Raw genomic sequence first — 18,779 nt, 5'->3', positions numbered from 1 at the left:
GGTCTTCAGTCTACGACGGAAGATGGGTAGTGACTCAGCCGTTCTGACGGCCGTGGGGAGCTCATTCCACCAGCGGGGAGCCAGTGTTGTGAAGAGACGTGATCGGGCAGCCCGACTGCTGTGTAGAGGAGGTGGGGCCAGTCGGCCAGCCGAGGTGGAGGAGCGGAGTGAGCGGGCAGGGGTTTGGGGGGTTACCATTTCCTTCAGGTAGGCAGGGCCTGTCCCTTTAGCTACCTGGTATGCAAGCACCAGGGTCTTGAATCTGATGCGAGCTGCTATCGGGAGCCAGTGCAGGGTGCGAAGGAGAGGGGTGACATGCGAGTATTTGGGGAGGTTGAATACCAGCCGGGCAGCAGCATTCTGGATGAGCTGCAGAGGTCTAATGGCTGAAGCGGGGAGCCCAGCCAGGAGTACATTGCAGTAATCCAGGCGGGAGATGACCAGTGCCTGGGTCAAGAGTTGCGCTGCCTCTCTGGTAAGGAATGGTTGTATCCTTCTGATGTTGTAGAGGAAGAATCTGCAGGAGCGAGCCGTTGCTGCAATGTTCTCCGCACAGGATAGTCGGTTATCCAGGATCACTCCAAGGTTCTTGGCTGTCAGGGAGGGGGTTACAGTAGAGTTCTCCACTGTGATGGAGAAGTCTTGGAGAGGGCAGGCTTTCCCGGGGATGAAGAGGAGCTCGGTCTTGTTAAGATTGAGCTTGAGATGGTGGTCAGCCATCCAAGTTGAAATGTCAGCGAGACATTCTGAGATACGGGTTGCCACGTGTACATCAGACGGGGGGAAGGACAGGAAGAGTTGAGTGTCGTCTGCGTAGCTGTGGTAGGAGAGCCCATGTGAAGAGATTACCGAGCCAAGAGACTTGGTGGAGAGGGAGAAAAGTAGGGGCCCTAGGACAGAACCCTGGGGTACTCCAGTGGAAAGGGTTCGTGGAGAAGACAGCGATTCTCTCCAGGTCACCTGGTAGGAGCGGCCTGCCAGGTAGGAAGAAAACCAGGAGTGTGCGGTGCCAGAGATGCCCAGGTCTGAGAGGATGGAGAGAAAGATCTGGTGGTTGACTGTGTCGAAGGCAGCAGACAGGTCAAGGAGAATGAGAACAGAGGAGAGGGAGGAAGCTTGGGCAGAGTGGAGGGCTTCCGTGACAGCAAGGAGCGCAGTCTCAGTGGAATGCCCAGCCTTGAAGCCGGATTGGTGGGGGTCTAAGTGATCCATCTTCTTGTCTATGTTGATATGCAAAGACAAAAGTCTGAGTTGTTAGAGTTAGGGTTAGAATTAGAATATACAGAATTTGTAGTTTCTCATTTACTGCCATTGACTTCTGACTCTAAATTAATGTTACAAAGAATTACAAAGAAGGTTACATAGAGTCTCAATTGAAGTTACATGGAAGTGCTATTGGTTACATGGAGTCTATTCAGGTTACATGGAAGTCCTACATTTGGTTATGTAGAGTCCTTTACAGATCTCTCTCTCTCTCTCTCTCTCTCTCTCTCTCTCTCACTCACTCTCTCCCTTCCTCTCTCTCTCTCTCTCGCTCTCTCTCTCTCTCTCTCTCTCTCTCTCTCTCTCTCTCTCTCTCTCTCTCTCTGCACTCACCCCATCAATGTTTAACAGCCCATCTGTGTGGGAGTGGGAGAGACTAGAATAGACTTTCTCTTACACCTCTTTCACTTTTGAGGAAAAGGACTCAGACACCAGGGGCCTCATTTATAAAAAATTTACTTGAACGTCATCTTTGACTTGCACGTAAGCACATTTTTCTAAATGGACGTAAGCATTATTTATAAATGTATTGTTTATAATTACGTACTTTCTTCTATAAATAACAAATATACTTGAAATTGAACGCAGGTGAATGAGCTTTGTATTTACGCCCTGTGATAGCGGCTCAATTATAGCGGCTGAATTAAGCCAAGTGCTATGAATAGGCTTGATTGAGGTGTTGTGCAGCACCTTTGATGAGTTCACACGATGGTAGACAAACAAAAGAAGAAAAACTTTACTGAGGAGGAGATCCACAGTCTTTTATCAGAAATATACGCATATAAAGGAAGACTGAAATACAATCATAAACATCAGTTCCTTTGTAAATCTCGAATTAAACTCATTTTCTCGGCTGATAACAACATTGTTAATTTTATTACGAGCCTTCGCATGAATTGCAGTAGGCAGTGCGGCTCACATGCCTGTAATAACTCCGCATATCCAGTAGGTAATGTCCGTACGTCAAGTCAATACCTGACGTAGAGCTACGATCGTTTCCACGGTCAAATTGACTCATGTTGACATTTTATAAATCACTACTTTGACGTGGTTTTCTACGTACGACACGGGTAAGATCAAATTTGAAGTACTTTCTATAAATGAGGCCCCAGGTTCCAACAGCACTGGGGATGTTCCTGTGAGTTGAACTTAGTGGATACAAACTGTGTACTACCTGTAAAAACAGGATGACAGGGTAGGTACATAAATTGAAACATGCATGTGGTTTCTTAAAAAGAAAAAATGAAAAATGAAAATGAAAAGCTAATGAAGAAAGTCTGTGTGTAACCTGTGAAGTGAGATGGTACAAATATGATAACAAATACAACATGTTGACCTGCAGATGGTCTGACTGTCATTATGCTTGGTGTTGGATCCAGAATACTTCCACAGACCAGTTCAGTTGAGTGTACATGGTCAGATTCGTCAGGGGAAAAACACTTCTAAACTCTCATTTCAACTCTGCTTCTGCCCACTCACGTTGCCATGGCAGCATTTCGACAGAGCAAACAATATTGAGAGTCACTTTCAGAGACGGTCAAAATCAGCGTTCCATCCCTTTGTGTGCCTGTGTGCCTGTTGGTGCACATACCTGCAGTAGTGTTTGTGTGTTTGTTTCTCCTCCTCGTTCCCTCTGCGGTGTGTGCGTGTGTGCATGTCTGTGTGTGTCTCTTGAGTATGTGTATGTGTGTGTGTGTATGTGTGTGTGTGTGTGTGTGTGTGTGTGTGTGTGTGCATGTGCGCGTGTGCGTCTCCTCCTCGTTCCCTCTGAGGTGTGTGCGTGTGTGCATGTCTGTGTGTGTCTCTTGAGTATGTGTATGTATGTGTGTGTGTGTGTGTGTGTGTGTGTGTGTGTGTGCATGTGCGCGTGTGCGTGTGTGTGTGTGTGTGTGTGTGTGTGTGTGTGCATGTGCGCGTGTGCGTGTGTGTGTGTTTGTGTGTGTGTGTCAGTCACAGTGAATACCGACTGTAATGTCTAAACATTTGATTCTATCCTCCATTTACCTTTTCTCCTCACCTCAATTAAATTCCTCTCTCCCCATACCCTAACTCTACTTACGTCACCCTTCTGTCTACTCTTCTCCTATACTCCCTTGCCTTGTCTCCCTTCATAACCTCCCTTCAAACCCTGAGAGGAATCTCAAAACTGTGACTCATTTTACATTGCTTTCACACAAAATGCATTCAATGACCAAGTTCTCCAAAATCCATGAACTCTTCTCTCATTCAAACTCCACCACCTGCAAAACACAAAGTATTTGCAACACATTTTTCCAATGTTACGGTAACACAAAACTGTGAAGAACAGAATGATCAAAACAGAATGATTTGGTGCATTTTTGCAGTAATCATATTGAAATGTCTAGAAAATATTATAGAATATATACACTTTTCATTTTACACAAGTAAATGTAGTAAAGTAAATGTAGTGTACTTTGAAGTAACTACCATAACTTACTTTCTGCAAAGATACTGAAAACTGTGGCATTTCTGATTCATTCTTGTTAATAGCCTAATAATTAACAGTTGTACAGTCAACTATACTGTCAACTATACTGTCTATGATTACTATGAATCAAACCATTCCCCGTATAATGAAATATTCATTCTTGTGAAAATCATTCAAACTATAATGCTCCCGTTGTTAGTGTTTTGTAGGTCAGAGTGTTGAATGAATCAATGACTGTGTATGCTTTCTGAGTGAACATTTTTGCCAGTGTATGGTTGAACAAGCTTCTTTTGAGACATGTATGAAGCGTTTGGCCAGGATGGATGTTACGTAGTAATGCAGACTGTATGAAGAGTTTTGATAATGTGACTTCAGTTTTGAACACTGCGACTTAGCAATCGTAAAAAAACTGTAAACTGTCTCTATGTGTCATTGTTAAAAGTGGTCTCTGTCTCCTCCATGTTACTGTAAGATTGATCTGCTCTCTGCTGTTCTCTAACCCTCAATAGTCTCAATAGAGGCAAGGCGCAACCGTAGAGGGTTATTATGTTGTATCTCTTGCACATACTTGTTCAGAGTGTGTGTTTGTGTGTGTGTGTGTGTGTGTGTGTGTGTGTGTGTGTGTATGAGTGTTTGTGAGTCATAGGCTGCAGAGAGATGAAAAGATTGATACTTCTGTCTCTGTCTCTGTCTGTCTGTTTCTGTTTGTCTGTCTGTCTGTCTCTCTCTCTCTCTCTCTCTCTCTCTCTCTCTCTCTCTCTCTCTCTGTGACACATGTCATTCTAGGCTGAGACATTACCATGTGTTTCATTCCTCTCTGCTGTCTCAGCATGTCTACATTCTGGACTTCAGGAATTAAAGGCAGGCAGACATAATGAGGAACAACCTCTAATACACACATACACACACACACACACACACACACACACACACACACACACACACACACACTCACACACACACACACACACACACACACACACACACACACACACACACACAACCATTCACTCAGGACTGTACATAATAGTGTCTGGTTCTCCAGCAGAGAGCTGCTGGTCTGATGGTCATCCCCAGAGACTCCGCCTGCTGGTAGAGGGAGCAGCTGAAAAGACCTAAACAAAAGCAGCTTAAATGGTGCAATATGGAGTAATAGTCTGTTCTCTGTGCTGTCAGGGGAGCTCTCAGGAACTCCAAACTTTTACATTACGGTATGTTATACTCGCCATCCGTGAGGCTGCATAGAGGGACATGGAACCACTCGTATTCCCCCCCATTGACCTGTCCAAGTAGATTAGATATTGATTGATCGACCTAAATTTATTTAATCACACTTGTATTGTGTTTTTGTGGCTGTGTGTGCGAATGTGTGGCTGTGTGTGTGTGTGTGTGTGTGTGTGTGTGTGTGTGTGTGTGTGCGTGTGTGTGTGTGTGTGTGTGTGTGTTTGTGTGTGTATGTGTGTATGTGTGGGTGTGTGAGTGTATGTGTGGGTGTGTGTGTGTATGTGTGGGTATGTGGGTGTATGTGTGTGTGTGTGTATGTGTGTATGTGTGGGTGGGTGTGTGTGTGTCCCCAGAGATGGGTTGTTGTTGTTGCCTCTCTCATTACTTTTGAGAGATGCTGTCCATCGCCTCTGAAAAACACAGAATACGGATTTTAATGAAAAAGTCATTTTGACTATCTTTTTTGACAGGTTCATAAAGCCCAGTATTGATGGATGCATTGGAATCAAATTAGGCTTGATTTTTATTGTATCTGTGGTAGGCAATTTTGTTTGATCCAGTAGTTACATGAATAAAACAATACATCTTGTACAAGACAAACATGTTATAAATGGCATACTGTCTACAAACAAGAGTGCATGAGCAGCCTCACCTATTTTTAAATGGTAAAAATAAATGGTAAATGGACAGATTTATATAGCACCATTATTCCAAAGCACTTTACAATGGCCTCTCATTCACACACACATTCACACACCGATGGCGGCAACCTACCATGAAGGTGCCGGCCCGCTCATTGGGAGCAACTTGGGCTTCAGTCCCTTGCCCCAAGGACACCTCGACATTCTAACCGCCGATCTGCAGACCTCGCGATCATTAGACACCGGCTCTACCTCGTGCGCCACAGCCTCCCCTATTTTTATCTCTTCAATGAATTTCTTTTACATTTTCCTTATATTTCACTCTATCGACCTAGTTGACTTCAACCATTTGTTGTGCAATTTTGTTTTCATATACTGTTTTCATTTGAGAAGGTTTAACCCTTTCGCTGCAGATTCTTCCCAAAGTTTCCACTCTTTTCTTGATTTCACTGTTCTACTCTCCAGAGACCACTCTGCTAAGCAACAAGACAGCCATGCCCGTGCAGTAAGGGCCTGCATATTGTTCACCTTAATGTGAACAGTCTTGTGCCTAAACTGGACCAAATCAGAGAAATGTTCCATGACAGCAAGGTTCACATTTTGAGCTTCTCTGAGACCAAGTTTGATGAATCGATCAAAGACCCAGAGATTGAAATAGTTAACTACACAGTCATCAGAAACGACAGGAACAGGTATGGGGGTGGTGTCTGCATGTACATTCACAACGATATTATCTTTAACACCCGGTATGACCTGAATCGTGACAAATTAGAATCTGTTTGGGTTGAAATTATCTTTAACAAAGCAAAACCGGTGCTGGTTGGTACTATCTACAGACCACCCGATCAGAATGATTTCTATGATATTCTTGAGGGGTGCTTGGATGACGTTGACTGTGTGGAAAAGATTCTTATTGGGGATTTGAACACGGACATGCTCAGAAATGAAGCATCCGTTTTCAAATCCTTCACTAGGTTTTCTGAATTACACGGTCTCCGTCAACAAATTACCAAACCCACTAGGGTGTGTATTTCTACTCAAACCACCATAGATCTCATTCTAACATCGGATGAGTCCAAAATCTCCAAGAGTGGGGTTATTGTATGTGGGCTAAGTGATCATTACATGATCTTTTGCACTCGTAAAAAACATAAACCCAAGGCTGGCGGTCATAAAACTGTAACCACTAGATCCCTTAAATCCTATTCTAGTGAGGCCTTAAACCATAAACTGGAGAATCAAGACTGGTTAGATGAACTAAAAGGCACACAGGTTGAAGAGGCATGGCTAGGTTTCAAAACCAAATTCCTAAATATTATTGACAGTATAGCCCCCATGAGAACCACCAGGGTTAAAGCCCGATCGGAACCATGGATGAATTCGGACATTCTAAATGCTATGAAAGTCAGAGACCTAAAATGCTCTGAAGTTCAAAAATGCAAATCAAAATTAGTGAAACACTTAAACGAAGATCACAAAACCCACTTTGAGAAAATTAAAAAACAATGCAACAAACTATGCAATCAGGTAATTACCATGACCAAATCTGCTAAGAAAGAATACCTCGATAACAAAATCGAAGAAAACTTAAACAAACCACGTGACCTTTGGAAGCTACTTAATAGCCAACTAGGTTGCAGTCAAAAACTCAAAACCAGGTCTACAAACATCAGCATAAAATCTGGAGATTCTCTCCTTACAGACAAGCTGGATGTGGCTAAGTGCTTAAACACTTTCTTTACAACCATAGCCACTAAATTAGTTAACAATCTACCACCCCACTCAGGGCGTTATGGTGTAGAGCACATCCGTGCGTTCTACAATAAACTGGGTGTACGCAAAGATGATTTTAAACTCTCCATGGTGTCAAACGATGAGGTGTTTAAAAAGCTGGGCGCTCTACACTCAGAAAAGGCCACGGGCCATGACAATATTCCAGCCAGATTTCTAAAAGACTCAGCTGCCTCCATTACCCCAATCATCACCCACATAATAAACCTCTCCATCAAACAGGGACACGTCCCCTTGACTTTAAAATAGCAAGGGTAACCCCACTGTATAAAAAAGGAAGCAAATTAGACCCAGGCAACTACCGACCTGTTTCTATTCTTAATTCCATCTCGAAACTTATGGAAAAAATAGTTTATGAACAGGTTGATAGGTACCTTACCGAAAAAAATCTGATGTATGAATTTCAATCAGGATTCAGAACATCCCATTCCACTGACACATGCCTTCTCTATTTGAACGACCACATCAACCATGAGGTGGACTCGGGCAAGTACTGCGGCATGGTCATGCTGGACCTCCAGAAGGACTTCGACACAGTAGATCACCACATATTGTTAGATAAACTGAAAGCAATTGGGTTCGATAGAACATCGGTGAGCTGGATGCAATCCTACTTAGAGGGGAGGGAACAGGTGGTTAGTGTGAACGGAACACTGTCCCCCCCCCTCCCAGTGACCTGCGGCGTTCCACAAGGAAGCATATTGGGACCTTTACTGTTCCTAATATATGTGAATGACATGTCATCAGCATGTGATTGCAATTTGTTCCTGTTCGCGGATGACTCGGCTCTGCTGGTCTCTGACAGGGACATATTGCAGGTGGAAAAAGCGCTAAGCACTGAACTGAGTAGAATCTGCATCTGGCTAGCTGACAATAAACTATCAATACACCTAGGTAAAACTGAAACCATCCTATACGGATCCCCATCTAAACTCAGAAAGGCTGAACATTTTAAAATAAAAGTGGGTAACATTAATATCACAAGAAAAGAGGATATTACATACCTGGGCTCCATCTTAGAGGCAAATCTTTCCGGAGATAAAATGGCAGCAAAAGTAATCAAAAAAGTGAACCATAGAACTAGATTCTTGTACAGGATATCCTCACTTGTCAGTAAAAACACACTGAGGACCCTATCAGGAGCTCTCATTCAATGTCACTTCGACTATGCCGTAACATCATGGTACTATAGAACCACAAAGGCCCATAAAACAAGACTCCAGACAGCCCAAAATAAACTGGTTAGGCTTCTGCTAGGCCTCAACCCTAGGACACATCTAACCGCTGCTCATTTTTTGAGCCTTGATTGGCTACGAGTAGTTGACAGAGTGCAGCAGCTTGCACTGGGCCTGGTCTTCAAGATACGCTACACCACAAAGACACCCAAGTACCTGTCAACATACTTCCAAAAAGTGAACAACGTCCACACATACAACACCAGAGGAAGCTCCACGAACCACGTTCAACCGCGTTGCACCACAAACAAGGGGTTAAACTCGTTTGCAAACTATGCAGTAAAAATGTGGAACGCCCTTCCTATAATCTTAAAGGAGTGCAAAACACTGCCCACCTTCAAAACCACTCTCAAAAAACATTTACAGGAGGCTGCAATCCGTAACTGGACCCTCTAAATCAAAAATCTGATTAAAAGACCCGAACTACCCACTGTACATACTTTGTGTTTTGTCCCCCGCCCCCACCTGTGGTGTATGTCCCCACCTGTCCTACCCGCTGTACATACCTTATGTTTTGTTGTATTGTTCTTCACATGATGGATGTATGTTTATCTTGTAGAGTAATAGTTAATTGTCTGTATTATCTTGTAGATAGTACTAGTTTTTTTTGTCTGTCTTACATGTAACGATGAATTGAGAATCAAGGACCCCAATTGAAATAAGCCAGTGGCTTTCTTGTTTTTTTTTATCCTTTTAGTTGACCTTGTATGTAATATGTACTTTCATGTACCTACTTCTGCAAATCTTCTAATAAAGTTTTCAATCAATCAATCAAAAAGCCCATCCCCCATGCCTCTGACAGCCATACCCATCCCCCATGCCTCTGACAGCCATGCCCATCCCCCATGCCGCTGACAGCCATGCCCATCCCCCACGCCGCTGACAAAAGACACAGAGGGCTCTATTTTCAGCCGGAGCAAATTGGCAATTTGTGTCGGCCTTAACAGGTGAGACTGTTGCGCTGTCTGGCCTGCGCTCATGTAGTGGAGTAGCGGTAAATTGGGGTGAGTTCATGACAATAAGCAGGTCAAGTGGCATCATGTGTGCTGAAAAATCTGGCCTTGAAAATCACACAAATATTTTAGACACACCCACTACGTGCCACCCACGACAGTGTCCAAAAAATAATAAAATATAGCCCATAATCTCTATTTTGGGGCAAGACGCAGCCTGGTCCAAGCTGAATTTCTTCTTCAGGCAGGCAGGGGAAACACAACATACAATAAAAGTACAATACAATAGAAAGTTAAGAACAGCAACAATAATAACAACAACAACAACAACAACAACATATGTACAAAACCACACACCACACCCTAACATTATAACATAGGCCTACACCCAAACATGCCATGAAATAAAGTGCCATGGGAGGTCATGTTTCATCCTCCTGTGTTCCTGGAAAGTGCATTTAGTGACTGTCGTTTCACAGGCTGATAATAGTCTAGACAAACATGCTGTTGATGCTTGTACTGTAGAGCAGTGGTCTTCAACCGGGGGTCCGCGACCCCTAGGGGGTCCGCCAAATTTTCACCAAAATAATCAGTGAGAATTAAAGAATATAACAAAAATGAGATTGAGTAAAGTACGAGCATTAATAGGGAATAATAAGCAACTTTTGACAAAAACAATTTACAAAATAAATGATGCCCATAATTCTAGAGTCTCACATAAAGTCAGCTGAAAAAAAAAAAACCTGTCTAGCAAGCTAGGTGTTGGCTAAAACGCTGCAGTTCAGTCTTCATTGCGAAATTAACGTTAATTAATAACTAGCATAACGTTACTAATTTAGTTAGTTTGATAATAACAAACCCGCCTCTTTGCTTCTCTATGCGCCGCTATAACGCGCTCCTTTACCATTCCGAGGTCAGATGGCTTTCCCGTGGATCAGTATTGGCGCGCGTCTTTGAATTACGCACAGCTATCCACGAGATTCTGCTACCGCGCGGAGCTGGCTGCGCATTTCAATGCATTTCCGTGGATTCCGCGGTGCCCTCGCCTGACGTGAAATGCGCAATTGTTGATCACTTGGAGGCACTCGAAAGTCAATTTGAGAAGTACTTTTCTGAGACTGAGTCTTGGAGAAAGCACAAGACATGGATACGGTTATCATTCAAAGACAATGCATCCGACGGCTCAAACCTGACAGCCGCTGAGGAAGATCAGCTGATCGACCTAACCACAGACAGTACACACAAGAATGTGTACGAGTCACAGCCTCTCACCCAGTTCTCGATGAGCCTCTTGCCTTTTGCAACAACTTATCTTTGTGAAAGTGGATTCTCCTCCCTCACCTACCTGAAGAGCAAATACCGTTCCAGACTGCAGTCTGAGGATGACATGATGCTCTGCCTGACAACCTCCATCTCCCCCAGAATAGACAAGCTGTGTACCACCAACCAGGGCCAGTCATCTCACTGAGGTAGGCATACCTGGCTTCCTGAAGCTAAAAGTTTCATTGTTGAAAAATAATAATAATAGAAAATATAAGCCTCATCAACAACAACAACAACAACAACAACAATAATAATAACCAATCATAATTATGCATGAACGTTTTATCAATCATAAACACATATAGGCTAATAACCCAGTATATAAATAGGTTAATACGGTGAAAGAAAAGGTGAATGAAGTAAATATAAAAGTTATTATAGCCTATATAGGCTTTAAAATGTGAGACATTTAAAAATATATATTACATGTGGGGGTCCCTGTTCTGTTTGTCTCTCGTCCAAGGGGTCCTTGGGTTGAAAAAGGTTGAAGACCCCTGCTGTAGAGTATATGTCTGTTGGGGGCTGTATAGAAGGAGTCCTCATGGGTGGAGGACTGTTGGTGTCCCCTCAGCTGAGCGCAGCAGCTTCTCATGATTGTTATCACTACTGTCATCATTCATCGCAGAATTATTCACTCTGGCTCTTTAATAAATCATTGGGTGCCCCTATCAAACAAATACCAGTGACAGCGACATGGGCCCAGTATGAATAACTGATAGGGCGACATACGCTACTAAAGCAGTGGGACTTATCATGCATCTCATTGGATCAGACACGCAGAGAGAGCTGATGATACATCGCCGGGGACGCGGTGACACAAACATTGCCATGGCAACAGAACACAGAACTCAAAGCTTGGAAGTTGGACTGCAGGAATGTTAGTTTGACAGAGTGCAAACTGAACTTTAGCGAGGGAGGAAATCAAGGGAACACAGTTAAGCTTGTTCTGTTTGTGGGTTTGTGTGTTGTCAACGTTACAAAGCTCCCAGCCAGGCAGACAGATAGTATAGGCCTCTTAACTCAGGAAGGAAGGGAAAATGTCATCCGGCTCCAAAACATTAGCTCAGTGCTATCTCACGACACAAGTGCCAATACAGCGAAGCCCATATCTGACCAATTCATCAGTTCCCTCTCAGCCAGGGAAGCTTCTTATCTGTCAGTACATCGCCCAATACCACTTACAGCCTAAACTCACATCTGACAGTCCATCACAGTTGGGCCACAAAATCGTTTCCTTGCTGGAGAGGACAGAACCTCCTGCTGTGAGTGAGTGAGGAATGAGAGTGCTGTCTATTCTTTCCTCACTGCAAATGGGAAAACACAGCAAGACACTTTTCACAGTGTCGTTCTCAGTGTCTTTCTCCATGTTTATGCACAGCAGGTCTGTTTTCATCTCTGTTGCTCCTCCTCTATTATAGTATCCCTCTGTCAGGCTGAGAGCTTTTCTCACTGTATATTTCCCTCATGCCTGATTGGCTGTCAGTTGGTTCGCCTGTTTCTCACTCTGTGTCATCACTTCACTTCACAGTATATCTCCCAGCAGCTAACCACGGTCAATGTTTATCTGCTTCCATCTGTGTGTGTTGTCCTAGGGGAGGCTGGTGGAGGTAGAAATCGGAGGATGGGCTTTTTGTGATGCATGGAATGGAATGAGGAATGGTATCAAACGAGTGCATTCCATTCCATTCTCCGTCCTTTCCGTTTAATTTCTACCTCCACCAGCCTCCCTGGTACTGTACACGTATGTACTGTATATCATCTGTGCACATCACACGCCATATCAGTCCTCACCCAGTCTATCCTGCCATGCTTTTCTCTTGGTTTGAGGTAAGTGTCACCACATGAGAAATTGATGAGAGTGTGAGTCACCCCAACCATCATCCTTCACCTCCAAGAGATTCAACAGGGCTGTGAGGAAAGGAAATGCGGCTGTTTGTCCCTTGGATCCACAAAGGCTTCAGATTGCCATAGTTACACGTGATGATGGGTACAAAAACGTTACGCCTACCTTCCTCCGATGCCAGCTGCTGTGGAATTAGCGTGTTTGATCGTGTCTCTGAGTTAACTCTGCTAATAAAGACGGACGACCAGAGTTGAGCCAAGGAACAAATTCAATCAGATCAAACAGTCAACCCGCAGGGCCAGAGCCAGGCCGGAGCCGGTCTCTTCCACTTCACCCACAGATCTTCTTGGCTGGAAGACAAGAGTCACGATGCCCTCTCTCACAAGTAACACTATCAGAGTCAGCCAGGCCTCATTTCGGTGTGTGTCTCAGCCTGTTTTATGGGCTGTCTGTCTATGTGGTTCACACGCCAGCGTGTGAGCTTTGGCAGCTGTCCGTGAGTCAGGCAGTAAGCTGGTGTCTTCATTAGTGTAGTTTAGACGCTGTCGCCACTCCTCTCTGTCACCAGACCCATCCACTCCACTGCACCCATCCGCCCCCATCAGACTCTAGCTCCCTTAACTGCCATCTCACTAACACATGTCGCTAATTAGCTGTACACTGTAACACTGTATCGTGCTTTACCCAGCCCCTGATAACACCTACCGTATCTCCACCCAGATGCACACAGACACACACACACACACACATGCACGCATGTGCATACACACAAACAAATATCACCAGTCAAACAGTGCATCTGTCAATGTAGTCCCCTACATGCTCCCAGTTTAGAATAGAGTGTTACATTGTAGTGATTGGGTTTTTAGATCTTTTCTAAATATACACATTTTGTCAAGAGGTTGCCATGCTGCCTTAGCAACCTCCCCATTGCATATTTAGCTGTTTGAAGCCCACAGTTTGCACTGTCAGACTATCACTGGCAGTTGTGACTACCCTCTACATTGTTCTCCATGGGAATCTCTATTAGAACCTATTATTTGATCTCCTCTCTCTTTCTCCTCTTCTTTTCTAATTTTCTCACCCCTTCTCTCTCTCTCTCTCTCTCTCCCTCTCTCTTCCCCTCCTCACTCTCCCTGCTGGTGTGTGTGGGCTCTCAGTTCTAGTGGTTGCCGTAGCTGGTGGCAGGTTGACATTCAGGCTGGCAGGACTGTCACACAGCATCACAGTCCCACAGGGTGACACAGCAGGACAGGGGGAGCGGGGCGACAAGGAGACGGGGGGCCAGTCTGGTCTGTGTCTCTGAGATTCTCCTCTCTTTCAAAGTAATTAGAAAGGACTGGAGGCCGGGATCACCAGACAGACTAGTCCAATATAGAATCATGTCATGTGACAACAATAGAGTTTTCTTCTTGTTCTCTAGTTCACCAGTGTATGTGTATGTGTGTGTCTGTGTGTATCGGGGGGTGGGGGAAGGTTGTTGGGGAGAGGTGTGGCTGGGGGGGGGGGGGGGGGTCTGTTTCTCTGGCCAGTGTAAACATGTCAAATTCCGTCAAATACATTTGACAGAAACTTGACAGAATTTGACATGTTTATGACAACACCAACCTGGCTAACAAACATATCTATCCCATTGCTTTTGTATGAAGTAGTGAAGGAACATTGGTAAGTACAGTATTAACATAATGGTAATATTACAATGCTACAATATGCTACAATTTAGCACGTACATTGAGCGATTGAAGCTGGCAATGTTGGTCTATGATGCTGCAGTATGAAGAGTATAATTGGGATGCCTGTTGGTAAGCAGCTGGTGTTAGAGGGAGGGGAGCGCAAAACAGAGGGTGTACAATACCTGACAGTACTGGTAAGTACAACATGCCGAGACTACACCTGAGGAGAGAGCTGATAGTCACAAACATAACAGGCCAACATCAATATATGACTCCTCCCACAGTGCAGCTTATGCCCACAAAGTGTGTGTGTGTGTGTGTGTGTGTGTGTGTGTGTGTGTGTGTGTGTGTGTGTATGTGTGTGTGTGTGTGTGTGTGTGTGTCTTTGTTGCCATCCACACCAAACAGATGTAAACAGGACATTTTATACAGGCTATGTTTCCTGGCGACCACGCTCTCAGATGTTCTCTCTCTTCCTGCATCAGAGTCATGGTGACAACAGGGAATGATGTCCTCTAGGTCATTTCTGAACACACACACATTACACACAAGTATACATGTGTTCACGTCATAATACCTCACACACCACTCAATGTATAAATAGATGAATCATTGATATAGAGAGGTGGAATGTTGAAACGTGTTGAATATTGAATATTGAGGACTGTTGTTGTTGTTGTTGAGTAGTGTTGGCTCCCACAGTGAATGGCTAAGTGTTGTGCATTAGAGTTAGGAATGATGATACTCTATGATGATACTAGCTGATACTCACAAACATAACAGGCCAACATCGATGGTTATAATGGCAGCATTTTACCCCCGTATTGTCACAACACCACAGCCATATTAGTAGTGAGCACGGTCGTAATGCTGCTGTTCACTTCTGTTTGTAAGATGAGGATGTGCTCACATCCCTTCCCCCTCTCCACAACATAATAAAAAAACGTCAACATTTACATTTTTCAAGTGTGTCATCAAAACTGGCACTGAAGTTTATACAAATGGCAAGATTTGTATAAACATATAAACATACAAATCTTGCCATTTGTATAAACTTAAGTGCCAGGGATGTGAGCACATCCTCATCTTACAAACAGAAGTGAACAGCAGCATTACGACCGTGCTGTGTTTATGTTGTATAAACATTTGTATGAACAATCCTCATCATCGGCCCAAAGTCTCTCACCCGTTCCACCCAGACATTCTCACTCAACATCGATGGCTTCACCGTAACCCCCTCCAACCACGTCCGCAACCTCGGCATCATCTTTGACCCCACCCTCTCGTTCCTTCCCCATGCCAACCAGGTCACTAAATCAGTTTTTTTCCACCTCAGGAACATTGCCCGCATCCAACCCCCCCTGTCCTTTTCCGCTGCTGAAACACTTATCCACGCCTTCATAACTTCCCGACTCGACTACTGCAACAGCATCCTCTACGGTTTGCCTAATAACATCCCAAACAAATTCCAATACGTCCAAAACTCTGCTGCCCGTCTGCTCACCTCCACTCGCCGCCGTGACCACATCACCCCTGTCCTCCAAAACCTACACTGGCTCCCGGTCAAATTCAGGATCCAATTCAAAATCCTACTCACCACTTACACAAAGAAATCAACAATCTGGCCCCCTCCTAACTTGCCGACCCCGTCCCCCTCCACACCCCCTCCCGTTGCCTCAGGTCTGATGACCATACCACCCTCAAGACCACCAGAACCAAGCTCCGGACCGGGGGTGATAGGGCCTTTTCAGCCGCAGCCCTGTCCCTCTGGAACGCCCTCCCCAACCACATCAGACAGGCCAACACCCTCCCAACATTTAAACAGGCCCTCAAAACCCACCTCTTCAAGCTCACCTGCACCAGTTAACCCTCTCCCCCTCCCCTTCCCATGTGTCCCCAGCACTACCTTAATTAGGCCCCTATACTTTCTTTGTGTCTTTTTACTATTACTACTCAATCTTTTCAGTTTGTAAAGCGTCTTTGAGTGTCTAGAAAAGCGCTGTATAAGTCTAATGTATTATTATTATTATTATTATTATTATTATTATTATTATTATTATTATTATTATTATTATACGATGGAGGTTGGTCCTTTGATATGTAAAGCAGCTGTTTTGATTTCTCTGTGTCAAGCATATTATAGAGAGAGAGGCATTGCCAACAGCCTGGTTTTTCGTTTAAATTCTATGAGGTTGGGGAGCTGAGACTCAAATCTCTATCTCTCTCCATCTCTCTCTCTCTCTCTCTCTCTCTCTCTCTCTCTCTCTCATACACACACACACACACACACACACACACACACACACACACACACACACACACACACAGATCAACGTAGCATTTCTATGGGTAAAGGGGGAGAGGAAGAATCTCCTTGAGTGGTAGTCCAGGCCTCTGTGTTATCTCCATGGGAAAATCCACTTCTGTCAGATATGTGCTTCTCAGAGCATGCTGCTTAAAGCAGGCAAACTGATCTAGCAGGAGGACACACTCACTGACATGCAATGGAACATCTCCAGCGGCACACCATCTAGACAGTCGGAGCCTTGGCTATTTTTTCCAATGTTTATATGAAACATTATACTATTGATGGCCATTATCAAAGGCAAACGTAACGCACAAATATAGGGCTGGCAGTAGCCGCTCTGCAGAGCTAGAGAAACCAGAAACGTTGTCTGAACGGACACCGCAGCTGTGAGACACACATGCTTCTGAGGTAGAGGAAGCCGATGTGTCCCAAGCGTAATTGTAAGTCACTCTGGATAAAAGCATCTGCTAAATGGTTAAAATGTAAAATGTGTGTGTCTGTGTGTGTGTGTGTGTTCATTGATGTATGTGAGTTACGTGTAGATTAGAGTGTTTAGGTGTTTAAATAGCTGCGTGACGACTGAAAGGAGGTGAGATTGCATAAGCGAGGGCCCAGGATTGCACAAGATTTCCTACACAGGGCTCTGATGTGTTTGTTTGGGGAACAAGTGTGTTGCGTGTGTGTGTGTGTGTGTGTGTGTGTGTGTGTGTGTGTGAGAGTGTGTGTGTGCGTGTGCGTGTGCGTGTGCGCGTCTGTGCTCTGTCTGTGCTCCTTGTTGACTTTCAGACACTTTTGCTTTTCCTCTGACAGGCGCTTGGAGCAAAGACAAGATGCAGGTTAACTCTATCTGTCAGAACATGCCTCCATAGAAGAGAGAAACAGAGAGAGAGAGGGGGGGGGGGGGCGCTCGGCAGAAAGGGAGGGAGAGCACAAGAGAAAGGAGGAGGAAGGGCAGCAAGGGAAGGATGAAGAGAGAGGTGGTTTTAAGGAGAAAGGGAACACCAATCCATTCTGACCACATACTGTATGATACAAGACTGAGAGAGATGGGGGAGAAGAGGTACTGTAGACTTTACATGAGAGGAGATGTGTCAAGAGAATGTGCTGTATGAGTCAGCCCGGGGCTGTTTACCCTCATGTTTCTCCTCCTCTACTCTGTGGGCACAGCCAGGCACAAGAGGTAAGATCTGACTGACCTGACCGTTTAAGAACCCCAAGGTGGGTTCTGGGCCAACCAACACACTCGCCCAGCAGCTTAGCAATCTATGTTTCAAAAACATCAGCTAAACCCTCGTCTGATAGGTTTGATCAGGCGCAAATGTAGGGATCACCATGGCAATACCGGGGTATGTGGGAGCCTCTCCTCTCTTCTCTTACAGTATGGAGGTGTGTCAGCAGAAAAGTCTGAGTGTGCGTCCATGAGGCCAAACACTCTCATCCCTCATTCTGAGTCACCACTCCACCTCCGAATGCCCTTTGTAAACAACCCACAGTACAGCTCATGCTCACAAACTGTGTGTGTGTGTGTGTGTGTGTGTGTGTGTGTTTAAGTGTGGAAGTGTGTGTGTGTGTCTTTGTTGACATCGACACCAAACAGAGACTGTAAACAGGACATTTTATACAGGCTTTGTTTCCTGGCGACCACGCTCTCAGATGTTCTCTCTCTTCCTGCCTCAGAGTCATGGTGACGACAGGGAATGATGTCCTCTAGGTCATTTCTGAACACACACACATTACACACAAGTATACATGTGTTCACGTCATATACCTCACACACCACTCAATGTATAAATAGATGAATCATTGATATAGAGAGGTGGAATGTTGAAACGTGTTGAATATTGAATATTGAGTAGTGTTGGCTCCCACAGTGAATGAGTGTGTTGTGCGTTAGATCTCCCCACTGTTAACAGCATTGTACAACGGCAACACTTATAACAGAGGGCCTTTTTTAGTGCACCAGTGGTTTATGCATTAGTATGTTACTGGAGTAAAGACACAACGACAGTGACAATTTCCCACATACAGTACATGCCGACCAATCCCCTTGTAGTACTTGTGAAAGTCGTGAAAAGT

At 44.5% G+C, this 18,779-nt stretch overlaps 1 protein-coding gene across 1 annotated transcript in view; it reads left to right on the top strand.

Moving 5' to 3' along the window:
* LOC308162766 (immunoglobulin superfamily member 3-like) overlaps positions 1-14,028 on the top strand; it is a gene marked incomplete at both ends in the record, with an annotated part of 26,402 nt that extends 12,374 nt beyond the window's left edge. Inside the window, one exon of the mRNA XM_080536908.1 lies at positions 13,883-14,028. Coding sequence (XP_080393034.1) covers positions 13,883-14,028 — 146 coding nt within the window. The remainder of the gene's footprint in view (positions 1-13,882) is intronic.
* Between the last annotated feature and the right edge of the window lie 4,751 nt (positions 14,029-18,779).

This window comes from Nansenia antarctica (assembly GCF_963989245.1).
Source record: "Nansenia antarctica genome assembly, chromosome: 7".
NCBI lineage: Eukaryota > Metazoa > Chordata > Actinopteri > Argentiniformes > Microstomatidae > Nansenia > Nansenia antarctica.
Note: the sequence above shows the minus strand (reverse complement) of the source record. Positions and strands in the feature narration are given on the sequence as shown.